The sequence below is a fragment of the Bufo gargarizans genome, chromosome 11 (assembly GCF_014858855.1).
Source record: "Bufo gargarizans isolate SCDJY-AF-19 chromosome 11, ASM1485885v1, whole genome shotgun sequence".
Lineage (NCBI taxonomy): Eukaryota > Metazoa > Chordata > Amphibia > Anura > Bufonidae > Bufo > Bufo gargarizans.
Genome location: NC_058090.1, coordinates 30415869 through 30441159, shown reverse-complemented (window position 1 = coordinate 30441159; position 25291 = coordinate 30415869). Strand labels below are relative to the sequence as shown.

The 25291-nt window shown below is 43.4% G+C and overlaps 1 protein-coding gene across 2 annotated transcripts in view; it reads left to right on the top strand.

Moving 5' to 3' along the window:
• JAG2 (jagged canonical Notch ligand 2) overlaps positions 1 to 25291 on the top strand; it is a 70564-nt gene that overhangs the window by 31551 nt on the left and 13722 nt on the right. Inside the window, exons 4-14 of one of the 2 annotated variants that reach the window (XM_044271565.1) lie at positions 2470 to 2724; positions 3610 to 3670; positions 12457 to 12587; positions 13429 to 13548; positions 14204 to 14317; positions 14890 to 15003; positions 16669 to 16782; positions 18095 to 18141; positions 18884 to 19057; positions 24610 to 24760; positions 25021 to 25185. In XM_044271565.1, the coding sequence (XP_044127500.1) occupies positions 2470 to 2724; positions 3610 to 3670; positions 12457 to 12587; positions 13429 to 13548; positions 14204 to 14317; positions 14890 to 15003; positions 16669 to 16782; positions 18095 to 18141; positions 18884 to 19057; positions 24610 to 24760; positions 25021 to 25185 (1446 nt within the window). The remainder of the gene's footprint in view (positions 1 to 2469; positions 2725 to 3609; positions 3671 to 12456; positions 12588 to 13428; positions 13549 to 14203; positions 14318 to 14889; positions 15004 to 16668; positions 16783 to 18094; positions 18142 to 18883; positions 19058 to 24609; positions 24761 to 25020; positions 25186 to 25291) is intronic. The other variant, XM_044271567.1, reaches the window with a different exon arrangement.

Below are 25291 nucleotides of genomic sequence, written 5' to 3'. Positions count from 1 at the left end.
GCAGTCTAAATATCGCGCCGTTCAGTATCAGGCGCAGTGAGGGAAGGACGCTCAGTGGCTGCTGGCTTCCTCACTGCACCTGCGCCGGCGGGAGGCGATCAGCGCTGCGCTGGCCCTGTCAATCAAGAGAAGAAGGGCGTGAAAAGAGGTGGGCAAACGGAGCCTCTAGGAGCAGGTGCAATGCCCCAACCCCCCCCCCCCCCCTCCCCGCTCCTAGAGTTAGTTTTTCTCAATAAAGGCTTTAGGCAGTGAGATGGCACTAATATAGTTATGTTCAGCTGACAGCTGTCAGCCAGCTTAATACCCATTTTTCAGGTGACAGAAACCCTTTAAGCATCAGTTTGGAGACATTAGACTGCGGTACAAATTTAGTCTGTCTCATCTGAGAGTCACATTTTTAACCAAATTACCGGTCTGCTATGTTATTTTATCAATTAGATTGTCTGTCTGCTCCCGACGTGACTAGAGCCCCAGTGTCTTGGTTAAAAACAAAACGCCAAGACGTCAACCTACCAATCCTAACCTGTTTGTTGTATAATGATGTCGCATATAGGTCCTGTTTATTTATGGATCTGAAAATTGGAGATTGTGGTAACGCAGCAAAGTGCAATTTGTCGCGCCTGTAAATTCCCTTCAGATTTTGTTACCATAATAGAGATCAACTGGAATAAAAACAGAGCCCGTTATGTACAGAGTATCTGAGTAACCCTAGCTGCCGGCTATATATAATCTTTAGATATTCCTTTTAAAGCTGCTGCTTTATAGCCTTTTCCTCCTGTATTTATTTCCTCTTGCTGTCGTCAGAAGGGTAGAGCGTTGAGAGGAATGTAAAGGATGTAGTCGTATCCTGTGTTGTATCATCAGACCAATCATCGGAGGACATCTCTTCTGAGATCTTCCTTATGTCGGCTGGGTTAGCTAGAATTTTGCAGAAAATGGATAAGGTAGTGTTCACCACAGTCAACCGGGTTATGGCTGACGTTCTTTTGAAGAGCCTTCATAGAACCTGTGAAAAGAGGCGTTGGTTCAAGTTGCCCACCCATTCCACATATAAATGATCTGAACCTGTAAAGACTCCACTTGTCTATGGCTCTTCTAAAATTCAGGAGGGATTAACTAGACCAGGTGTTACTATGAAATTGAGAAGGTATTCCTGTTTTGGAATGCAGGCTGTACTCTCTCTTGAATATAGCTCATGAAGTTGTCTCCTTTTTGAATGGAAGCCTGGTACGGCTTCTCCAGCCCAAGGCAATGAACTGTTCTTGCAAGGGAAAGCGGCTTCTAGCCAAATGTTTGCCCTGCAAAATACATGTAATGCAAGAAATGGTTCAGTTTTATCAGTGGCTCTGTACCCCGGCTCATAGAGGATGCAGGTCCTTATTGGTGGACAGCCCCCCCGTGACCTCCCTATGTCCATGAGACAGACCCTATTAGTTGTGTCCTTCAGTACAAGTTCACTTGCATTTGCATGGACTGCTGACATCCTGTTTGTCTTCGTGAGTGCCAAGACATTTTTGGCTCTTGCTGCTGATTATATTGACTTCAGTTAGTGTTCCTCTTTTTATTCTGTATACCCAATTTATTTATTTTTTTATTAATTTTTTTGAGGGGGGGGGTTTATGCCAAAGCAGCAACAAAATAATGAATACAGAAAGCAACCTTGATTTAGAGATTCTGACGGTCTTGATCATGGATGTAGCTGCCCGGGGGGGTGGGGGGGTGGGGGGGTGGGGGCATAGGGGAAGTGGGAAACGGAACAGTCTGAGAATGCAGGGATGAGGTATACAGTCTGTATCCTGTTCATGTTGTTGACTAGGAAATGCTGTTAAAAAGCCAGAAAAAGAAATTGAATGAATTCTGAACTTTAAGTAGTGGACGATCTAAGATGATGAACTAAGGCTTTACCATGTTTCGTAATTGTTCAGCAAAATGTTTGTGTAAATTCTATCCTAAAGGGGTTGGGGATTTTGTCTCTCCCCTTTTCAGGCAGATGCTTGACTCCCATGTCAACCACCAGGGACAGGAGGTCCTTGTGGCCTTATCACCTTTTTATGACTCAAGCACATTGTCTTCCATGTTTTCTATTATTGCAAAACTTGATAAGACCACACACCTATGCAGGTTCCTTCAGGAGCCCCATAGCAGCCACATATACTCCCGCTAGGTATGCCCTTGGGTCAGCTCCATTCACATGAATGGCGTTGACCTGCTATACCAGAGCTGATGCCGATGTGGGAGATTATATTCTAATGTTGACTCCTATTTGCAGTGCCTGAGGGCAGGATAGACATGTATGCCAGCTAGATCAGATCTGTGTGTGGTCTTCACCCCAGCCCTCTTCCATTGATAGCTCATCACATGGCATTCGTTGCGGTTCATTTCAGCTTGTGCAGTTTGTTCGATGATCTAATCCAGTTGCCAAGCGTAGGAGCACTCCCTAGTTTAACTTTTTTTTTTCCTCTCTCATAGACGAAACGCTCCTGATTGATCGTATTCCCTATGCTGGAATCATCAACCCTGACGACCAGTGGACACCTCTGGTTCTCAACGGCCACGTTGCCCACTTCGATGTTAAAATTAGAGTCAAATGTGACGAAAATTACTATGGAGTGATGTGTAACAAGCTATGCCGCCCCAAGGATGACTTTGTCGGTCATTACACCTGTGACCACAATGGAAATAAAGCCTGTATGGACGGCTGGATGGGGGCGTACTGCAAGCAAGGTGAGTCGCTGAGCTGTGTGTGTGTGTGTGTGTGTGTGTGTGTGTATGTATATATAAATTTTTTTTTTTTTGGGGGGGGGGGGGGGGGTTTATTAATAAAGGGGTTGTTTGGGACATGTTAACAATCTGAGAAGAAAGCTAATGTCAAAATAACAGACTAAAGACCCCCTCCCCCATACACATTAAACTATTGTATGTGGGCCTGGCCGATCATTTAATGTGTATGGGGATCTCCTCCAACAGATGATTTGGGCATGTTGAATTTTAATGCCTGATTTTCTCACCGGCGTAGGTGTTTGGCAGTAGTCTCCTCATCTGAGCGTGTGTCCATCAGGGAGTTGGGAGCAATGGTGTTTCGGCCTGACAGCTATTAAAGGTGTAAGGGCGCCTTAAAGTACAGGCCCTCAATATCAGATTGGCGGACGCCCAACAGCCCACACCACCACAGATCAGTTGTTTTGTTGCAGCTCAGGTGCTAGAACTCCACAGCTCCGTCCATGGTATCGTGGACAGAGGTGGTAACTGCAACGTTGCTCTCATTCACTTCAATGGGAGCAGCTCTGCAGTGGCCAGCTCCACCCACTTCACCATGGTCAGATCAGTGTAATGCTGGAGCTACAGTAAGAGAGTTGATCGGCGAAGCGTCGGACACCCACTAGTCTGATATTGACAGCCTATCTTGAGGATAGACCATCAATATCAAAACTCCTGAATACACGTTTAAGTATTACTTGCCTGGAAAATCATCTGCCGCACCGGTGTTCTCTCCAAGCTCTGTTGCTGATGATTTGGTCACATCCCCTTGCTTCTACAAGATTGTTATATTAAAGTGGTTCTCCAGGGCATTTGAGGAGGCTCCGTCTAATAGATATGTCTTTTTTACAGCAATATGCAAGCAGGGATGTGATTCACTCCATGGTACATGTTCTGTTCCAGGAGAATGCAAGTAAGTACTAGTCTATCCTTTCCTTTTGTGTCTTTATTTTGGAGATGCCTGCAGAGGGGTTCACATTGCATCTCTTGTCATGTAATATATGTTGTACATAATTCTAAAAATTGCAGATGCAAAATGTTCATGTGCCTTTTAATGTGACTTCTAGTTTGTCGCGGCCAAGGTGGTTTTTATTTTTTTGAGCGAAGTGTACTTTCACACTAGCTGCACGGACCTCCGGCAGGCTGTTCCGGCATGTGAACGGCCTGTCTGATCTGTCCTGCCGCTAGTGAACGCATGCCCCCGGACTACCGCTCTGGCCCCACTGACTAAAATAGGGGACGGGCGTAGTTCCGGCAGCGCACGCCGAGAGGCTGCCGGAATAAAAGTACGTACTTTTATTCCGGCGGCCTCTCGCCGTGTGCTGCCGCCGGAACTCCATCCCGCCCCCATTATAGTCAGTGGGGCTGGAGCGGTAGTCCGGGGGTACGCGTGCACTAGCGGCTACTTCTGTATGATCGGTGGGGATCTGACCCCTTGCACCCCTCGGTCAATCGGCTGTCCTGCAATAGGTCCCCTTCCGGAATTGAACAGCTCTATCCGTTGTGTAATGAATGGATCAGGTTACTGCAGCACCACTTCTATTAAAGGGAATGTGAACAAACCTGCATCTCCATCCTCCGCACAACGGACCGAGCGGTATCGGTCCGGCATCGGTGCTGCTGCAGGACGGCTGGATCGGCAGACCCCTGCTGATGAGATATTGATGGCCTAGCCTGAGAATAGGCAGTCATTTGTAAAGGAATGGACAACCCCTTTCAAGGATATCTTTTATTTTTATTTTTTGGTCAAACGTTTACAGATTCCCTCCTTTCTCTAGAGTCACTTGACTCGAATCCTTGAGATTAAGGAATCAATATATTTTTGAATACTGTTTACAGTGATTGGCCTTCAGGTCAACTTTTGAGCGTGCAAGTGCTTGGCCAACATTGTCTTCAGATAGAGAGCTTATCTACAGGCCAGTCCCGTGGAGTCTGGATCCTACAACTGTACACAATATTAGTCGGCATTGCTTTGATCCCACTATTGAATTTGTCCTCTATAACCTGATTAACATCTGGCCCTTTGCAGCCACAAGTGTGTATCGGCCACGGTTATCTTGCCACTCCATTGCAGCAATCTGTTTATGAACTGGGGTCTGAAGAGGGGAGCTGATTACTGTATCTTCTTCAAGACTCTAGTGTTTGTAGAACCGCTCATTGCTAGAGGTTTGACACAACTCCAAATCCAATTGTTTAATGGACTGGCCTAAAGCTCTGTTCACACCATTTTTACAGTCTTCGATGTTTGTTTGTGTTGCAGAGCGACTGATATTATGAGACCTTTATATAACAATATTCACATTTTGTGTCCTTTATGGTACCTTGTCCTCTGTGTTAGACAACTTTCTGGCATATAGTATTGTCAGCTTTCTCCCTAAGGCTACTTTCACACTCGTGTTTATGACGAATCCGTGCAGAAACTGAACCGTTACAATAATACAACCACATGCATCCGCCATTAACGGATCCGTTTGTATTATCTGTGACATGGCCAAGACGGATCCGTCATGAACTCCATTGAAAGTCAATTTGAGACTGATCTGTTTTCTATTGTGGCTCAGTTTCGTCAAGCGGACAACAAAATGCTGCAGGTGTCTGCCTCCAGAGCGGAACGGAGGCAAACTGATGCATACTGAGCGGATCCTTTTCCATTCAGAATGCATTAGGACAAAACTGATCTGTTTTGGACCGCGTGTGAGGGCCCTGAACGGATCTCACAAACGGAAAGCCAAAGCGCGAGTGTGAAAGTAGCCTCATTTAGATTTAAAGGGACATTCAATCTTCTTGGACTATGCTGCTGCTGCAGTCAACAACTGGCTTCAGCAGTGACACGTCCCCATTGACTGCTAATATGGATTTTTGAAGCATGAGCTTCCAATGCATTAGCTATGCAACACTAGAAGCTTTCCATTAGGAACTGGAGAAAATTGGGTGGTGACCCCCATGGGAGAAAAGGCCTAACAGTATTTTCAACGTATATAAAAAGGCCATGAATATTGCACGTTATGCTTTTTTTTCTTTTTTTTTTTTTTTTTTTGTTATCCTTGTCATACTTTAGATAAGAAAATCCAAAGTACACATTGTCTTTAATGCTCCGAACCCTATTCCGCTCAGTTTCCTTCCCTTGTTTCAGTACCTTCCTTGTATTCAAGGTGCCAGCTGGTTGTAAGGATGCAATGTAAAGAATGACTTTGTACCCCCGTGAAATTCCGTCTCGCAGCCTCTTCCTCTCCGCTGCAAGGTCGACGTATTCTCCATCTAACAATTGCTTGTGGTGCAGACATAGATGTTCGGAGCCTGATAAGGTCACTCGGACTACACACAAAGCTGTTTGTGTCCAACGCCTCCACGTAATCTATGATTTATGAACGTGCTTTGGCTAAAGTCACTTTTCTTCGCAATGACAACCAATAACGGCAGCCATTAATTTTCCTATAGGAATAGTGATGCAAACTTATACAAATATTTTGTGACCCATGATTATGCATTATTGTGCAAAATTGCACTCTGCCCCCTCTCATGCATTGCACTGCCGGGGTCACAGTAGATTTTGTAATTCTGGCATTGTATTCGTGAATCAGATTGAACAGTGGTTCAGGCCTTAAGGTCGCCATACACATTAAATAGAAATGTATTGATGATTGAACGTTCGCCAGATGTTTTCTTCGTTTCGCAGACGCGGCCATAGTCCTTTGTCCGACTGTCGGATGAAAATATTACACATGGCCGACTTCTTTTCAAACAATAATGGTCATCTGTTGTCTAAAATGATCGTTCGTTAAATTTTAACAGACGAATGTTAGTTTTGGTTGATCTTTTTGATAAACTTTAGACTAATGTGAAATAAATATAAAAATACAGAAAATAAAACACATACCACACAAAAGAAATGCATAACATAAAATATATAAACAAAATGAAGAGAATATATAAAAACAAAATAAAAAAACTAATTGTGTAAAAGGTAAAATTTTTATTTATTTTTTTAATATATATTTTATTCATTTTGTTTATAGATTTTATGTTATGCATTTCTTTTGTGTGGTATGTGTTTATTTTCTGTATTTTTTTAATATTTATTTTACGTACTTATTTCTTCTTAATTTTTTTATATAATTATTTATTTGGTGATTTCTTACCGTTGCGAACAGGGGCTGGGAAATCTCCCAGAACGAAGTAGCCAATGCACCTGAAAGGTTATGTCTGAGTGTCTTTGGCAGTTCTTTTTTGCTGGGCACTATTAGAATAATGTCTTGTATGGTGGTTTCAATGGGCTCCTATGGTCTATAAGGGATCGGCAACTTCTGACACTCCAGCTGTTGTGAAACTACAACTCCCAGCATGCTCCATTCACTTCTTCGGGAGTTCTTAGAACAGCCAAGCAAGTGTGCATGATGGGAGTCGTAGTTTCACCACAGCTGGAGTGCCAAAGGTTGCTGACCCTTGGTCTACAGTATGTGTCCCTGTACTGTATTAAATTATTAATGTAATGCTGAGGGATAAGATGACTGCTGTACATGATATTGGTTGTGCCGCACTTGCTGCCATAGGTTTGAATTGAACTATACAAAATGTGCCGCTTGAGTGGTCATGTTGTATACAGGACAACCCCAACCCGCAGGATCAGCTGATGCCCATGTTACCGGAGCATGTAGCTGACATGGCATAGACCTAAAATTGTTAGTTTAACTCCCTAACCCCCTTGTCAAAAAAATAAATGAATTGTGATGGCGGCAGTGTCAATTGTGACTTTTTTTTTTTTTTTTTTTAAAAGGAAATGGTCGAGGTCATGTTTAAAATATCAGTTTTGGTTCAGTATTTGAAAAACATGGCTGCTTTCTTACAAAAATGCCACCACTGTTTGTGTCTAGTGGCGCCAAGCTGCAATACAAAAGTGAATGAAGGTTAGATGCAATACCAGACACAACCCATGTACAAGTGTGGCGCTGTGTTTGGAAGAAAACATTGCCGATGAGCGAAGTCTTTGACGTTGTACACACATTATGCTTCCATTGAATGTCCTATACCCTGGAATTCACTTGTTCCAGACCACATGGCAGGCCTATCTGGGTTTTGTTTTATTTTTATTTTTCTTAATGTGGAGGATCCGGCACGGAAGTGCGAGAGGAGATCAGAAAAAAAATAAAAATTATGAAGTTTTCAGTTTACTTTTGTGCGAATATCCTAGAGACGGTATATGTCCCGAGACGTCACTACAACAGTAGAATGTTGGAGGACAGTGAGAACAGAACCCCCCTCCCCCTCCCCCATATATCTCCTACCGATGGTCTATACTGTGGCATAGGATTCGTGTAAGTCCCTTTTGTTTCCGATAAGGAAGTCAAATTAAAGCTGGCCCATCACCTGTAAAATTAGGACACAGCAGACTTCCTGTGCGAGAGGAAGTCCACATTTACTCTTCCTAGATAATGGTAAAACAGCCGGACTTAACACGTAGTGACCCTGTGATTCATAAACATCGTGTTCCTCTAAAAATAAAAAATAAGGTTGTGTCACTGAGGAATGCGGGAATCCTGCGCCGCTGTCAGATCCCTTTTTTTTTATTTTTTTTTTATTTATTTATATTTTGCTTTTTCAAAATTCAGTTTTGCATTTTTATACTTATTTGTCTTGTCTTTTTGATACAACTTTTTTTTTGGGCTAGGTAAGTAGTTAAATGGTGTTTCCCACTTTTTAGATATTGATGACCTATTCTCTGGACAGGTCATCAGTATTAGGCTACTTTCACACTAGCGTTCGATCGGATCCGTTCTGAACGGATCCGATCATAATAATGCAGACGGAGGCTCCGTTCAGTACGGATCCGTCTGCATTATTTTAGCATATAACAGCTAAGTGTGAAAATAGCCTCGTACGGATCCGTCCAGACTTTCAATGTAAAGTCAATGGGGGACGGATCCGCCTGAAGATTGAGCCATATTGTGGCATCTTCAAACGGATCCGTCCCCATTGACTTACATTGTAAGTCTGGACAGATCCGCACGGATCCGCACGGCCAGGCGGACACCCGAACGCTGCAAGCAGCGTTCAGCTGTCCGCCTGTCCGTGCGGAGGCGAGCGGAGCGGAGGCTGAACGCCGCCAGACTGATGCAGTCTGAGCGGATCCGCTCCATTCAGACTGCATCAGGGCTGGACGGCTGCGTTCGGGTCCGCTCGTGAGCCCCTTCAAACGGAGCTCACGAGCGGACCGACGAACGCTAGTGTGAAAGTAGCCTTAGACCGGTGGGGTCTGACACCTGACAACCCACCCATCAGCTGCCTGCAGCAGCCGCTGGTGCCGGAAATGTAACAGTAAATGTAGCAGAAGGCTCCATCCATGGTATAGTGGTTGTGCCGGCATACTACAGCTTAGGCCACTTTCACACTGGCGTTTTTTGTTTTCCGTTTTTGTGAGATCCGTTCAGGGCTCTCACAAGCGGTCCAAAACGGGTCAGCTTTGCCCTAATGCATTCTGAATGGAAAAGGATCCGCTCAGAATGCATCAGTTTGCCTCCGTTCTGCCTCCATGTCCGTCTGATGAAACTGAGCCAAACGGATCCGTCCTGACATACAATGTAAGTCAATGAGGACGGATCCGTTTTCACTGCCACAATATGGCACAATAGAAAACTGATCCGTCCCCCATTGATTTTCAATGGTGTTCAAGACAGATCCATTTCGGCTATGTTAAAGATGATGCTAACGGATCCGTTCTGAACGGATGCAGACGGTTGTATTATCTGAACGGACCCGTCTGTGCCGATCCATGACGGATCCGCACCAAACGCGAGTGTGAAAGTAGCCTTGGCTCCCATTCAAGTGAACCAGGAGCCAAGCTGCAGTACCCCAGCACAGTGGCTGCACCTTCAGCTGTTATGAAACTAAAACCCCCAGCATGCTCAGTTCAGTCCTGCATGCTGGGAGTTGTAGTTTCACCACAGCTGGTGTGAGCCTAGCACTACACAATGGTCAGAAACTTTTTGTTTCCATTGCCGTCCAATGTTTCCAGCACCTACAGCTTCCGCAAACAGCTGATTGGTGCGGATGCCTTGTGTCCACACCCCTGAGTATAGGTCCTCAGTATCTATAAGGTGCAAGTTTTAGATTTTTGACGGCTCTCTCATGCATCGGATTGGAACTTGCAGTAATCGCTGTGTGGAACAGATTTGGTTGGTTGCAGGAATTTCTACAATCGGCCATGTGTGAAGTCTCCCTTATAGGACCCCCCCCCCCTTCAAGCGCACTATACTGTACCTCCGATTGTACCTGTTGGGGTACATTCACACGACCGTATAAATGGATCCGCACCCGTTCCGCATTTCCGCATCTGTCGTTCTGTTCCGCGGCCCTGCAAAAAATATAGAGCATGTCCTATTCGCGGACAAGAATAGGCATTCTCTATATAGTGCCGGCCGTGTGCGGTCTGCAAAATGCAGAACGCACACAGCCGGTCGTGTGAATGTAGCCTAATACTACATACAAAAACACAATTTTTTTTTTTTTTTTTTTTTTTATTTTTTTTTTATTCGGTGTCATATGTATGAAAGCATTCACCCTTACGGCAGCATACGGAGGGTTCGGGTTATACAATGTCTTCCAAAAATTGCAGCAAGCTCTTGTTATAGCTACATTTGTAATACTATTGTGTATTATCTATGCTTTTGCATAGGACTGCAGGTAAAGGTTGCAGTATTGTATTTGTTATCAGGTTGCACAGAACACGGACCATTTCAGCTCTGCTACATCTGTATGCCATAATCCTTGTAATAAGGAGGATGCACTTTTTTTTTTTTTTTTTTTTTTTATATATTTTTTTTTATTTGTCTTTTGATATAAAATGGGTATTTGAATAAATAAAGTAAGGCTTGCATCGAAGCAATTTCGGGGGGTGTGGGGTCTCGCTGATGAGGGAATGTACAATATAAAAGCACAGTGTGAATACATAGCACTCATTGTATGGAAAGGGTTCCCAAAATAACTGCAGTTAAAACTGACAAGACAGCTGTGTCTTTACCCACCCCCAGGCCTTGAAATAACACTTCTACTCTTTAGAAAAACAAATTGGCTAACCTCTCGCCAATCCTGCCCAAAAGCATCCGTGGAAATGTGCTTTATAATGATTCTGGTGCAATGCGGTGTATTTTATATATATATATTTTTTTTTATTCAGTTTTTCTAATATTACATGTAGTTCATAGAGGCACACCATAACTCCACTATCGAGTTATTTGTGGCCTGTGCTTCCAGCAGTTGTAGAATCAAAAGGTCCAGAAAGTCGCTAATTGCAGAGGTCTTATTCCAAAGGCAGCCTGTCTGCTTATGGTTTCCTTTTTTTTTTTTTTTTTTTTTTAAAGGTTGATTTCACATATGGTGTAATTTTATGCAATGGATTGTCTGCAGCAAATCCACTGCAAAATGCAAAATCTGCAGCAAGTCTCCGTATCCACATCAAAATCTGCATCTAACCCTGCTTTCACACCTAAGCGTTTCTCAAACGCGCGTTTTTGTCGCGCGTTTTTATGCGCGTTTTTTTGTAATGGTAAACGCGCATTTGACGCGCGTTTGTGTGATTGACTGCAGTGTCCTATGGCCACAAACGCGCGTCAAAACGCCCCAAAGAAGCTCAAGTACTTGATTATGCGTCGGGCGTTTTACAGCGCGATCGTACTCGCTGTAAAACGCCCAGGTGAGAACCATTCCCATTGGATTTCATGTGTTGAGCGTTTTTACAGCGTGTTTGAACGCGCTGTAAAACGCTCAGGTGTGAACTTAGGGTCAGGGTATGGACACACGGTCAGGTTTCTAGATGCAGTTTTTGAAGCCATAGTCTAGAGTGGAACATAAAAGGAGTGAAAGTCTAACGGACAGAAATATGCAGCTACAATATCCGCACTTAGATTGTGCAGATTGTTAATCGGCAACATGTCCATTTATGTTGTGGATATCTGCCACGAATTTCCTGTTTTGCAAAGTATATCGTAAATCTGCGGCAGACACACAATTTGGAGCAGAGTTTGACCAGATATGCTGTGGAGTTTCCTTGTGCACCTGCTACATGTGGCTATTATGGCCTCTGTCAGCAGATTTGTACCTATGACACTGGCTGACCTGTTACATGTGCGCTCGGCAGCTGAAGGCATCTGTGTTGGTCCCATGTTCATATGTGCCCGCATTGCTGAGAAAAATTATGTTGTAATATATGCAAATGAGCCTCTAGGAGCAATGGGGGCGTTGCCGTTACACTTAGAGGCTCCACTCTCTCTGCCACTGCCCGCCCTGCACCTGTCATTCAAAATGGAGAGGGTGCGGCAGTTGCAGAGGGAGCAGAGCCTCTAAGTGTCACAGCAATGCGGGCACATATAAACATGGGACCAACACAGATGCCTTCAGCTGCCGAGTGCATATGTAACAGGTCAGCCAGTGTCATAGGTACAAATCTGCTGATAGACGCCCTTTAATGAGGGAACCACATGGTTGTTCTGTTGTGGTAAGGTAGCAATTCTCTAAAATATTGTTATTGGACTGGCCCGCGTACAGGTTCACCATAGCTGTGCTATCAGCAAGCTCTGTTTATGGAAGTCTGTCAGCATATTCCAGTCCACGGAGACTGTTGTAAAGCAGCTTCTGTCTACTTTCAAATGTATTTTCTTTTCTTTAATCTTTTATTTGTTTAACAATGTGACTTTTTTTTCTTCTCAGGTGTCACTATGGCTGGCAGGGCGAATATTGCAATAAGTGTCTTTCATACCCCGGCTGCCTCCATGGCAGTTGCCGCTTGCCATGGGAGTGTAACTGCGAAACCAACTGGGGCGGACTTCTCTGTGATAAAGGTAAATATCACTGGTGGTTCTTCTTTGCCAGTTCTCTTACTCTATGGCTTCTTCGATGCAACGCTATTGCTTAACTGACCCATCAGTGGTTCCATTGTTTTTGAGGTCTTGGATTTGGTTCCATCCTATTTGAGGTCTTTGTCTTTGAAATTATTTCCATACGTGAGAGGTTTTATTTCTGAATGGTCAGATCCCGTTCTCACCCCCAATGATTTTAGGACTTAATTAGTCCTTGTGTATGTTTGGTTGCTTTCTACATGTAGAGATCCAGGTATCTAATGTCCCTTAGATGCGTAGAGTTTCTAAGCTCTCATTAAGTTTTTATACAACCAGTCTGGAAACTTTATTTAAGTTGGCCGTCAATGAAACTGGATATATCTGGAGATCACCATAGGACAGCATTGCTCGAGAAGTTAGGTCAAGGCCAAGCGACACGTTGTTGGCAACGCACAGTTCATCATGATCTTCAGGGTCATGGCAAACTATTTTTACAGCATCCCTAGCTTGGGGCAGGGGTGTTAATTTAGCACCACCAATTGTCTCTTGTGTTCTCGGCAACTTTTTAAAAGATTGTTGCCTTGACCTCTTTCTGGAGACGCATTGCTGGGTTATCGTCCACCTCTAGTAGCCTCCAAACTGAAATGCTAAGCATCTGTCAACCTTTCTTCACTTCACCATGATCTTTGTGGTTTCTTTTTGTGTGCGACATGGCAACTCGTAGTGATGACCTTAGTTAATCCTGGGGTGAGTGGAGCAAGTCAGAAGGAATTGGTTCTTACAAATCTGTCTTGACAGATCTTAAGATATTTCTATTGATCTTTGTTTTTGTTCTTTTTTTAAGATCTGAACTATTGTGGAACCCATCATCCGTGTCTAAATGGTGGAACCTGCATGAACACTGAGCCCGACAAATACCACTGTGCCTGCACTGAAGGCTACTCTGGGAAGAACTGTGAAATAGGTAAGTTTTGGATCTTCACCATTATGTTCCAATAAAAAGTTTTTTTTTTTTTGTTTTTTTTTTAATTTGTTGTTTTAGTGGGAATGGTCTAATTTTTTTATTAATTTTTTTTTCTCCTGTTACCCACTGGGTTTTTATAGAGTTAAATCCTTTTAGTTTTACTATAGTTTTTAGATAGCATCTCAATGTCGACTAGGTCTACCAGAAATGCCTCATTCATAAAAAAGAATTTATATATCCTCTGACGATTAAGGCTGGAATCAGTTGGAATATCTGGTGTGGAAATTTTACATCATGGTTTTTTGGGGGAAAAAAAATCTTCAACACCTACATGGAGTAAATGTCATGTATTTTATCTGCTGCGAAAATATTGTATGTGTTGCGGGATTTCATCCGAACCTTAGACTAGGCTCACAAATGCGTTATGCCATTCTGCTAGTCTTTTCCGGCAGAGGAGCATAGTTGGGGCTTGCCAGAAACCCTATGGATCCCATTATAGAGAATGGAGATCCAGCAGTGTCTGGCTGTGCTGGATACGGTAATTCCGGTAGTCTGCTCCTCTAATCGCCATAACACTGATGTGGGCGTAGCCTTAAATCGACCCAGTTTGCAGTCCACCATCCTAACCAAAATTGAAATGTTCTCGTTCTTCTAGCTGAACACGCCTGTGCTTCCAACCCATGTGCAAATGATGGTGCCTGTCATGAAGTCTCCTCTGGGTTTGAGTGTCATTGTCCACCAGGATGGAGCGGTCCGACCTGTGCTATTGGTGAGTTAGACATCTTATTGCTTAAGGATGGAGAATTGTTGTCTGGTTGTCCTGGCCTCGTTTTTGAAGTCTCATCCAATCTGATTCATTGACTGTTGAGATGAGCGCAGCGTAGTTCAGAAGATTGGCCCCTGTTGTGAAAGTCAGTGGCCAACGAGACTACCTGGTTGTGGACACAGGTGACCGGTCATAAGCATTCGTACCAGTAATTTGTTTTCTATGGTGACTAAATGGTTAGTGGGATGGAGGGAAAAGGAGTGAGGTATAATACAAAACATGCTTATTATTATTAAGCGCCATTCATTCCATAGCGCTGTACGTATGATAAGGGGTGCACCTACATAATACAGACAATTGCACTAAGCATGAACAAGACGAGTTACAGACTGGTACAGAAGGAGAGGGCCCTGCCCATGAGGGCTCACCATCTACATGGTATGGGAGAAGGACACAGTCTGTAAAGCGCAGCATAATATGTCAGCCCTATGTAAATGAGTATAATAAATGTTTGGATAAAAAAAAATATATATAAATAAATATATAACCTCCTCTTCTTCCTGTCATCCTTTCAGACATTGATGAATGTGCATCTAACCCTTGTGCTAGCGGAGGAATTTGTAAAAACCTTATTAATGGATTTGAGTGCATATGTCCTCCGCAGTGGGTTGGGACCACCTGTCAGCTGGGTAAGTCACTTGGAAACCTAGCCATAATATTTCTCCGCGACATTCTATAGTGACATTGAGTATGCAAGCAAAATAATGCAGTTGACAACAGAACACAGAGGGATCTCCTCCAACACCAAAATCTATTTTAAAAAGGCGTTCAGTAAAACATTCATCTAAAAAAATAAAATTTCCAAAGTCCAATCCTTAATGCAGTTTCTGAGATTTTGACTTTATTAATCTTGCATTTATTTTTACCTAATGAGAATGTTTGTTTTTTATTAATGGTGGTGGGTTTTTATCGGACATTAGCCTAACTGGTGATGGGGCTTTTATTTGTGACTTTGTAATAACATTTTGTACAACCTTTTTGTTTTTTTATGGAAAATGTGAATTACCGGTAATATTTATTCCCTACATGCAGAAAAAGGCAATAATTATGTCTTCATTGTGTGTGGGGGGAATAAATGAGTACACCAACAAAAAAGAATAACTAAGACAAAAATGCTAAAAAAAATATTTTTAATTTTTTTTGTATTATCTATAACGAACATTTCTATATAACTTATTGTTGAAAAGTAGAGCCCGTCCTGCCTTCCACCCCCTTTGTTTTTGGGCGGGTGGGGGGGTTTGAAGGGGCTGCTGGTCCTGGTGTTGTGCCTATAGGTTTAGCACCCCGAAACTCAAAGGGAAATCTGAATCACACTGGGTTCACACCTGAGCGTTCTGAAAGGAGCGTTCCCAAAAGTCTATGTACGGGAACGTGCGACAAGACGCACCAAAGAAGCTCATGTACTTCTTGGGGCGTCGGGCGTTTTACAGCGTGATCGTACGCGTTGTAAAACACTCAGGTGTGAACCCAGCGTCACATGATGGCTTTGGTTTCCCAGCTGTTGAGAGTACAGCAGTCCAAGTGCATTGGAGGAAGAGGTGGACTCCTCTTAAAGGGAACCTATCTGCGGGCCGCAGCTAACAGGAGGATCTGAGCAGATTGATATTTAGTTTTGTTAGATTCAGTATAATTTGGCATGTATACATTTAAATCCCTGCTCTTTCTATGCTTAGGAGTCCAGTGGGCGGTCCTACTTAGTGATTGACAACATTCAGTCGCTCCCTACTGGACTCTTAATCTCAGCATAATCATGGAGTTAACATATCAATCTGATCAGCTCCTCCTGCTCTATAGTGGTGTGTTTTTTTTTTTTTGTTTTTTTTTGTTTTTTTTTTGTGTTGGGCTGCGGGGGCCAACCTCCTTCGACTTAAAAATATTTGTCACGATTGGCATAAAATTACAGAAAGTTGCACACTTTCTGCAAAATTTGTGCATCTAGGAAGATTTAAATCTTTTTTTTCTTTTTTTGGTGTACTGAATTTTTTTTATTTTTTTATTCATTTTTAACCTACCATGGCTGCTCCAGATCATAGTCACCCCAATGAGTGCAAAGTAGAAATCGATAACCCCCTACTTTTTGGGTTGGGTATTAACACAGCATGAAGTTACTAAACGTTGCATATGGCTAATCCGGTAGATGGGCATGATCAATGTGTATGATGTGCATGAAATGTAATTTCTTTTTGGTTTGCTATTAGCCTATTAATATTTCGGTGTATTCTGCTCGGTGCCTGGGAATCTGTGTAATGGTGTGTATTTTTCTTTTTTTTTTCTTTTTGTCTTGTTTCTCACAGATGCTAATGAGTGTGAGGGAAATCCCTGTGTTAATGCTTATTCTTGCAGAGATCTCATTGGTGGATATTACTGTGACTGCATTCCAGGATGGACAGGAAAAAACTGTCACATCAGTTAGTATTGAATGGTTCATTCCAAGCTGCCTCTTCCTATCCATCTTATACAAACCACATTCATCCCCGACCATCTTCACCCTCACACCGCACTGTCTATACGTTGGCTTTGCACTGTCAGGGCACAGAAGAGTTGAGTCCTAAGGTCCTTCTATACACATTATGCTATTGTTAACCGAAGTCGCTGTTTTTGGCGAGCCCGACTGTAGTCTAATGTGTATGAGGAGCTCCCGATTCCACTCCTGGCAGATGATGGAAAGAAGGATCGGGTGCGTTGAATTTCATGCCCAATCCTTTTGTTCTCCTAGGGGATAAGCTGCTGCTGCCAGTCATTCTCCTCTCTCCCCTTTTCAAAACGCATACACCCTTTCCGAACCAAGCATGCCATGTGTATGAGGTCTAGAGAGCGCCGGCCAAAAGGGAATTTGGCCAACAGCTATTGAAGATGTATGGGGAACCTTAATGAGGTTGTCCCATTAAGACAACTTATCCCTTATCCACAGGATAGGTGATTTAGGGATCTGACCACGGGTGCTCCAGCCAATCACGAGTACTGGGACCCATGCTCTCCTATTTGAATGGAGTAGCGGACATGCATGCTTGTCTGCCTCTGCATTCAAAAGGGGAGCACAGGCCCTCTTTCTCTCAATCAGCAGGGGCCACAGTGGTCAGATCACCCCCCCAATCAGAGACTCCTCTCCTATCCTGTTGCCCCTTTAAGGGTATGTTCACATGTTGCAAATTGGATGTATGAAATGGATTTTTCAGTTGCAGCAAATATTCTGCCATGTGTGAACATGCCCTAGAATTCCACATAGATTTTCAGATCATTCTATCCTCTTAAGAGCATTGCCACCTCAAAAATAATTACCAGTAAGGCCTTATTGTGAACCTAAGCTCATGTGCTGCATTTGAGTAAGGCCTTAGTCTTTTGAGTCATCCTCTTCTGTCAAGATAGGAAATGAGGTTTGTGTCCACAAACTGAACCACCTTTTCCCATGGTCTTGCAACTCTGCACCGCTCAAGTAAATCGTGTTGAGCTGCAATGCCAGACAAGGCCTGTGAACAGGAGTGGAGCCACTTTACTCAGGAGGAGAGCCCAGCAGGGGCTAAATGGCAGCTACTTGTGGTTATCACCTGAAAGTAGCTGAATAGTATTCCTGGCCGTATGACTGAAGAAGACGATCCAAGGACTAGACTGGGTTTTCTTTTTATTTATTTTTCAGGTGGAAATGTTTGAAAAATAAATAAATGAATAAGTAATTTTTGCCATGTATTCTATAAAAAAAAAAAAAATCTTTCTCCCTTCTAGATGTTAATGACTGCCGTGGTCAGTGCAAGAATGGAGGCATATGCAAGGTGAGTTGTGTTTCCACACAATATACTGTAAATGCCGCTGCCTTCAGGGATTGTGGCTCACACCTCCATTGATCCATCTATTATATATTATCTATTATCATAATTGTACAAAAATTAGCCAGTTTTACCAGTAAGACCAGACTCGCATGTATTACAGCAGCGGGTCTAATGACCTGTATGTACTAAGGACCACAGCTAGAACCAGAGATCTCCTAATTTCATTGCTCTGCTAGATTTGTCTCAAGCTGGTAGCTCAGGGGAGTGTTCTTTCTCAGTAGGTGTGTCCTTTATGCTACAGCTCTCCCTATCACAGCTCAGGGGCGTGTCATTTCTGCTTCAGCTGTCTGTCACAGCTTCCAATAGTAGATATGACTGGTGGCACTTGAAGGATGGAACTGAGCATGTGCGACCACCTCAGTGACATCACTGAGGTGGACAGAGAAAACAGCAGCAGCTGGCACTTTACAGATGCATTTTAATTAAATTTAACTCTAGTTATACAAAATATAAACTTTTAATTACATGCAATTACAAAAGTATTCAGACCTAGGAGCTGGTTTATAACATGTAGAACATTTTTATTCTTTTTGTGGAAAAACCCTATTCAATTACCACACCATACTTTGAGTGTAGAAAGCTGGCTCACTTTTAGGAGACATACAAGCAAGCAGCCATATTGCTTTCCCAGAAACGGACCACTAAGAAATTACTAAACCTTACACTTCTTTTCTGGATGCACCAGGATAAAGTAAATGGATATCGCTGCTCCTGTCCTCGTGGATTTATTGGCAAGAACTGTGAGATAGAAGTGAACGAGTGTGTAAGCAATCCATGTCTGAACGGAGGCGTCTGTGATGACCTGGTCAACGGTTTCCACTGCCGATGCCTCCCTGGATTTGCCGGCACCATGTGCGAGGTGAGTGTTTCCAAGGAGTCTGTTGTGTACCGTCCTCCATGGGCAGGTCTAGGAAATCTATCTAGAGGTCTCCAGGGACCAGGACATTACCTATTGATGGAGGCTTCACACGATACTTTATAGGCATAAGCAGATCTGTACAGTGGTGTCTGAGTGGCTTTAACCATATGAAGGCGCGACTTTCTCTTAATTTTTTTTTTTTCTTTTTGTAGGTTTTATTAGTAAATTGAATTTCTGGGTCATTAAAATTCCAGAGAGATGTGTAGTTCCTTCATACCCTGGAGAAATGTCTGAGACAAGTCAGCAGCTTGTAGTTTAATTATGGTCCTGCGCTCTTAGACTTTTACAGAGTATTTTAGCTTTGGAAGGGTTGGGCTGTACGCTTTACAGACATTAGCCCATATTTACTAAAGTGAGCACGCCTTGATTTTTGGGCAACAATCTCCTTAGGTTAATTTCCACCTATTGTAGGGCCTGTTCGGGGGGGGGGGGGGGGGGGGGGGGTGTCCTTACATTAGTTCTAAACGCCTAAAATAAAGGGGTTGTTTAAGATTTTGATATTGATGGCCTACAATATCATCAGGATATCAGATCGGTGGGGGTCCTACAACAAACACTCCCTCTGATCAACTCCGGTGAGCCAGTGATGTCAAGTCCATCGGTCACATGAGCTAGGCACAGCTCAGTCCCATTCAAGTGACTGGTTATAAGCTGCAATACCAAGCACAGCCACTATGGCGCTCTTCTTGTTAAACTGTGAGGAGGTCACTGCCTCCTGAAACAGCTGATTGGCAGGGGCTTCCGGGAGTCGGACCCATGGCCAATCTGATATTGATGACCGATCCTGAGGAATATGTCATGAGTATTAAACACTCAGACAACGCCTTTTAATAAAGCCTTTCACGGTACATAAGGAGCTGAGTAAATGTGCAAATACCTTTTTTACTTTTCAGAAAATCAAATATATAGTTATCATAGAGGGAATGACTTTAAGGGACTGACACCTCCTCTGCCTGCCTGGGATATTGGAGACTGTCAAAATTCTTTGACCCCGTGGCTTTTTATTGCTTTTTGTACTTACTTTTTTATTATAGAAGATCAAGGAGTCAGGATAGAAACTATATGAATGGCAGGAAGTTTTGTCCCCACTTGACTATATCCTCACTACATACTATTAAACTTGAACTGGAAAGGGAAATTTATACTAACAAGAGGAAACATGTGGACACTGCTGATAGGGGAACATCTGAAGGAGAAAGCCATAGTCTCCCAGGCTCGGCAGAGATTTGACCGGTCGTCTGGTAGTCAGACATCTAGCCGTATCCCTGTCCTTGAGCTCTGCACAATTTGTTTTTCTTCTCTTCTCCAACGCTCAATCTCTAAACCTCCATCAGACGTGCTCGTACAAATAAGACATTCCTCTCTTGGCATTATTAAGTCTCCTTGGATCAGTCATCGTGTTGCTGCAAATTTTGATTTGTGTTTTAATTTAATTTTAATTTTTTTTCACCACTCCCAACATGAAAAATGTCTCTCTCCCCCCCCCCCCCCCCCCCCCCCCCCCCCCCCATTTTAGCTTGGTGTGTTTTTTTTTTGTTTTTTTTTTTCTTTATTTATTTATTTGCAGGGCTCTATAATGGTCGCCAATGCGACTTAAAATAGCTAAATGGCGACAAGACTTTGTAGTCTTGTCGCCATTTGCACCTAGACGCGCTGCTGTCAGTGCGCGCCATGTTCTCCTCAACGGCACAGGGGAGAAGGAGGCAGTCCCTCCCCCCTGTGCCACTGCCACCAATGGACTGATAGCATGGAGAAGGAGGGGAAGGGCTGTGGCTACTGCACCAACAATGAATATAGTTTATGCCTGAATACAAACGCAGGCTGCGGGTGTCGGCCATATCCCATACCCGGCACCCAGCCTCTATGACTACGCGCTGCGATCCGCTGCAATTAACCCCTCAGGGATATGGCGGGCACCAGCCGCCTGGCTTTGTATTCAGGCATAAACTATATTCATTGGTGGCGCAGTGTGCCCCCCAACCCCAGTATTATAAAGTATAATCATTGGTGGTGCAGTGCGCCCCCAACCCCCATCCAGTATTATAATCATTAGTGGCGGCAGCCACAGGGTCCCCTCCTCCTCATTGGTGGCAGTGGCAGCTTCTGATCGGAGCCCCAGCTGTGTAATCCTGGGGCTCCTATCTGTTACCATGGCAGCCAGGACGCTACTGAAGCCCTGGCTGCCATGGTAATCTCCCTGCTGCTGTGTGTACTACGCACAGGGCAGCAGGGAGAGTGTGAGGTCCTATTCACCCTAATAGAGCTCTATTCGGGTGAATAGGACAAGGGATGAAAAGATCCCAGGTTCTAGCCCCTAGGGGAGCTAATAGTTAGTTAGTAAATAAAAAGTAAAAAAATAAAAAAAATACTAAAAGTTTAAATCGCCTCCTTTCCCAATTTTACGTATAAAATAGACCACGCCCGAAAAACTGCGAACTATTAAAATATTTATAAATATCTCCTATGTGGTGAACGCCGTAACAGAAAAAAAAAAAAAACATGCAATTTGCTATTTTTTTGTGTCACCTTGTCCTGACAGAAATTAGAATCGGACTGTTCTATTATGGTCCAGACGTTCCATAAAATGCAGAATGCACACTGCTTTTTGGGGGTTTAATTTTTTTCGCATGGTATCGAGTATCACAATACTTTTTTATGGTATCGAAATCTAATCAAAATTTTGGTATTGTGACAACCTTAGGTAAGACATGTCTTATTTATTTTTTTAGTCTGGAGCGCTGTTGGGTTTTTAGGTTAGAATTTTAAGGCTGCGTACACATAAGATTATTTTATACCTGAGATTACCTGCTGTTCTCTAGAAACAGAGCCCCACTTTTAGTCATAGGACGTGCTTGGTATTGCAGATCAACCCTATTTAAGGCAGTGGGGCTGATTTGCAATACTAGAGGTAGCCTATGGACAAGTATGACGTTGGAAAGTGGAGGAACTTTATCTAGTGCTGACCACCCCTTTAAAGTGACTCTCCAATCAACCCCCTTCTCTGATGCATATTTCCCTTGGTTTAGTAATCTAACGGCTGTGGGCGTTCCGCACTTTGCAGAACGGACAGGGCCGATGCTATATAGACGATGCCCTTTCTTGGACATGTGCTATATTTTATGTGGGGCCGCTAAACAGAACTACAGATGCGGAAAGCACACTGTGTGCTGTCTGCATCTTTTGTGGCCCCCTTGAAATTAATTTCACAACTAATGCAGATGCGGACCCATTCATACGGACGTAGGACGCAGAGAAGAAGATGGAGGAGCTGTGGAGCGGCGCCCCTACAGGAAAGGTAAGTATTGTCGCTGGGGTCATGGCTAGGAGGGGCAGTTGGTGGCACTGGGGGGGGGAACTGATGCACTTGGACTGATCGCACTGGGGAACGAAGGGTGTTGGGGACTGATGGCAGGGGGTCTGAGTTTTTAAAAAGGAAAACAGTCTATTGATACATTTTTTTTCTTATTAGATTACCGTACTCTATTAATCGTACAAAAATAAACAATAGAATATTCGATTTCCAAAATAATCGTTTACTGCAGCCCTACCGTCCAGTCTTGGAGCAGTTAAACACCTTTTGTCTTATATAATGAAGTAAAACCGTTCCCTTCTGCCGCTCCGTCTCCCTGCACTGTAACCTAGCAGAGTTGTTTGTAAGAAGCGAGTGCCTGGCCGTCATCTGCCAAATCTCATCAGAAACCTTGGGATGATTAGTATTAGTAGTATTATTATCAGTGGATTTAGTGGGGCTGCTTTTACATCTGGGAGGCGGCAGACAGGATCTTCTCGCCTTGTTGATTGGTTGACACCGCTGTCTTTTTTAAAAAAAATAAAAAAATTGATGTCTCCTGGTTGGACTAGGAACGTCGTAATTTTCTTTTTCTTTTTTTTTTTTTGTTCATATGTGCCAATCGAAGCTTTGCTACATAAAGCGCAGACTGATGGGGTGCCTTGTTCTTAAATATAGCTCAGGTATAGCAGTGCTGCATTTGTGTAATTTGTGTTGTTTTTTTTTTTTTTTGTTTTTTTACATACTTTGCACAAATTGCAAATATTTTACCATAATAATAAATAATATTAAGAGCGCAAGTTAAATAAATTACATTAGGCACTTTTTTATTGGCCTGAACCGGACTTTAGGGTCAATATTTAAATTTTTTATTTTTTTTGCAGGCTGAAACTGTTGCATTTTAGGTTTCTGACAGAAATTTGCGTCTGGCTTCAATAACCACAGTCAAGACAAGTCGAAGCCATTTATTAGGACTGACTGCCTTAAAAGGCCATAACTGCCTAAAGGTTTACACGGTTTTAACATTTGTTTAAGTTGGGCATTTTTCTCCTAATAGTGACTGCCGAGGAGCTCTCAACCTGTAGACGTGCTCGCTTGTCAAAGGTTTTCTGCTTCTACACGGTCACGTTTCGCTCCCGGAGACGCCGCCGAGAAGATTTGTGCATTAAAGTGACACGCGTGTATACAGTGTCCTGTGTATGAACGGCAGCACTTTGCCTAGCGCTGGATCAGGAGCTGTATTGTTGCCCGCTTTGTGTACGATGAAACGCGATCCAGCGTGGAAGGCGCAGGGTTAACAGCATGCTTGGCGCGACTCGTTTTAGGTCTGGCTTTTTTAAGCATGGGATAATCCAGTTTCCATGTCTACTATGAGAGCCTTATCAGGATTCAGCTCGCCGTGTCTCGTCTCGTCTTCCCTTTTATTCCTCGTGCTTTTCTTCGCTAATCTTGTAATGGAGGTAGAGGGGGAATTGCATAAGTAGCAATTACATAATATAATACGGTTATGGGGAATGCTTTTGTTGGAGGCTGGGAGCCTTCAGGTAACTTGTAGGGACTCTCTGCTTCTTTCTTGTTGCAGTGCGGCAAAACAAAACCGAAAAACACAACTGGTTATCACGATATTGGGACTTGCTGCGTCTACCTGTATGAATAGTACTAGTCTCCAGTTACTACCAGATCTCTACAGTCCATGTTACCCTAGTCGTGTTTTCCGCATGTTGGGCTCTATGTCTGCGCAGGTGGAGCAGGCTTTGGCATGCATTGACGGCCAACTGCAAGAATACATCCACCGCTGAGGCGACATAACCCTTTTTAGTGTATTCACCTGTAGGTGCTCCTTTACGCATTATCCATTTGTATTGGTCATTGCAGTAAACGTACTTATTCCAGTAGGTGAACCGCAGCCATGAAGGCGACCATTACTGATGGGAATAATCACGTTATATTTTGTGACTGCTCACGATCTTCCTGGTTCATGGGTTAAATACTAGAACCCAGTGGCGGCTGAAACTTCTGCATTATTACAGGCCAGCGTATACGCGCCATTCTGGGGTTAGCTATGGCCACTGTAGGCATCTCTTACCTGTATAACCTATAATGAAGATATTCAGTACAAATACCTACGATAGTTATAGCCTTCATGTATTGGTAATCATCATTGCCTTATGTTTTTTGTATTTTTTTTTTATTCCCCATCAAGGTGGATATTGATTTCTGCGATCCGAACCCCTGCCAGAATAAAGCCCCCTGCTACAACGTAGGCGGCGATTACTACTGCGCATGCTCAGACGACTACGACGGCAAGAACTGCTCTCATCTTAAGGACCACTGCAAAAATGGCTTGTGCAAAGGTAAGCGGCGTGCTGTAGAGGAATGATCTTTCGGTCGGGGGGGGGGGGGGGCGGCTCCTGCAGACTAGGTCATATCTATATTGGTAGGCGCATGCAGAGAGGACAGCACTGTGCAGAATGCATTGTGCAAATGTTAGTAGCTGGCTGCCATTTCAGTGCGTGAAGTGGAGCCGTCCTGAGGGGTTTTGTCAGCAAACTTCTTTATGCAGCTGATCGTGAGCTTCTCAGTGTCCCTAATGCGTCCCTCTTTTTATTTTTAGTTATAGACAGCTGTACAATAGCGATTTCTACTAATGCCACCCAGGAAGATATCCGTTACATCTCCTCTAACGTCTGCGGGCCTCATGGACGCTGCATTAGTCTGCCTGGTGGGAATTTCACCTGTTCCTGCAAGCGAGGCTTCACTGGTGCCTACTGCCATGAAAGTAAGTTGGTTTGGAGAAATCTGTTTGTGTCTATTGTTTTTATTTAATTCATTTATTTTTTTTCATTGTGGTATTTATTATAAATGCATACATTTTTCCAGATTAG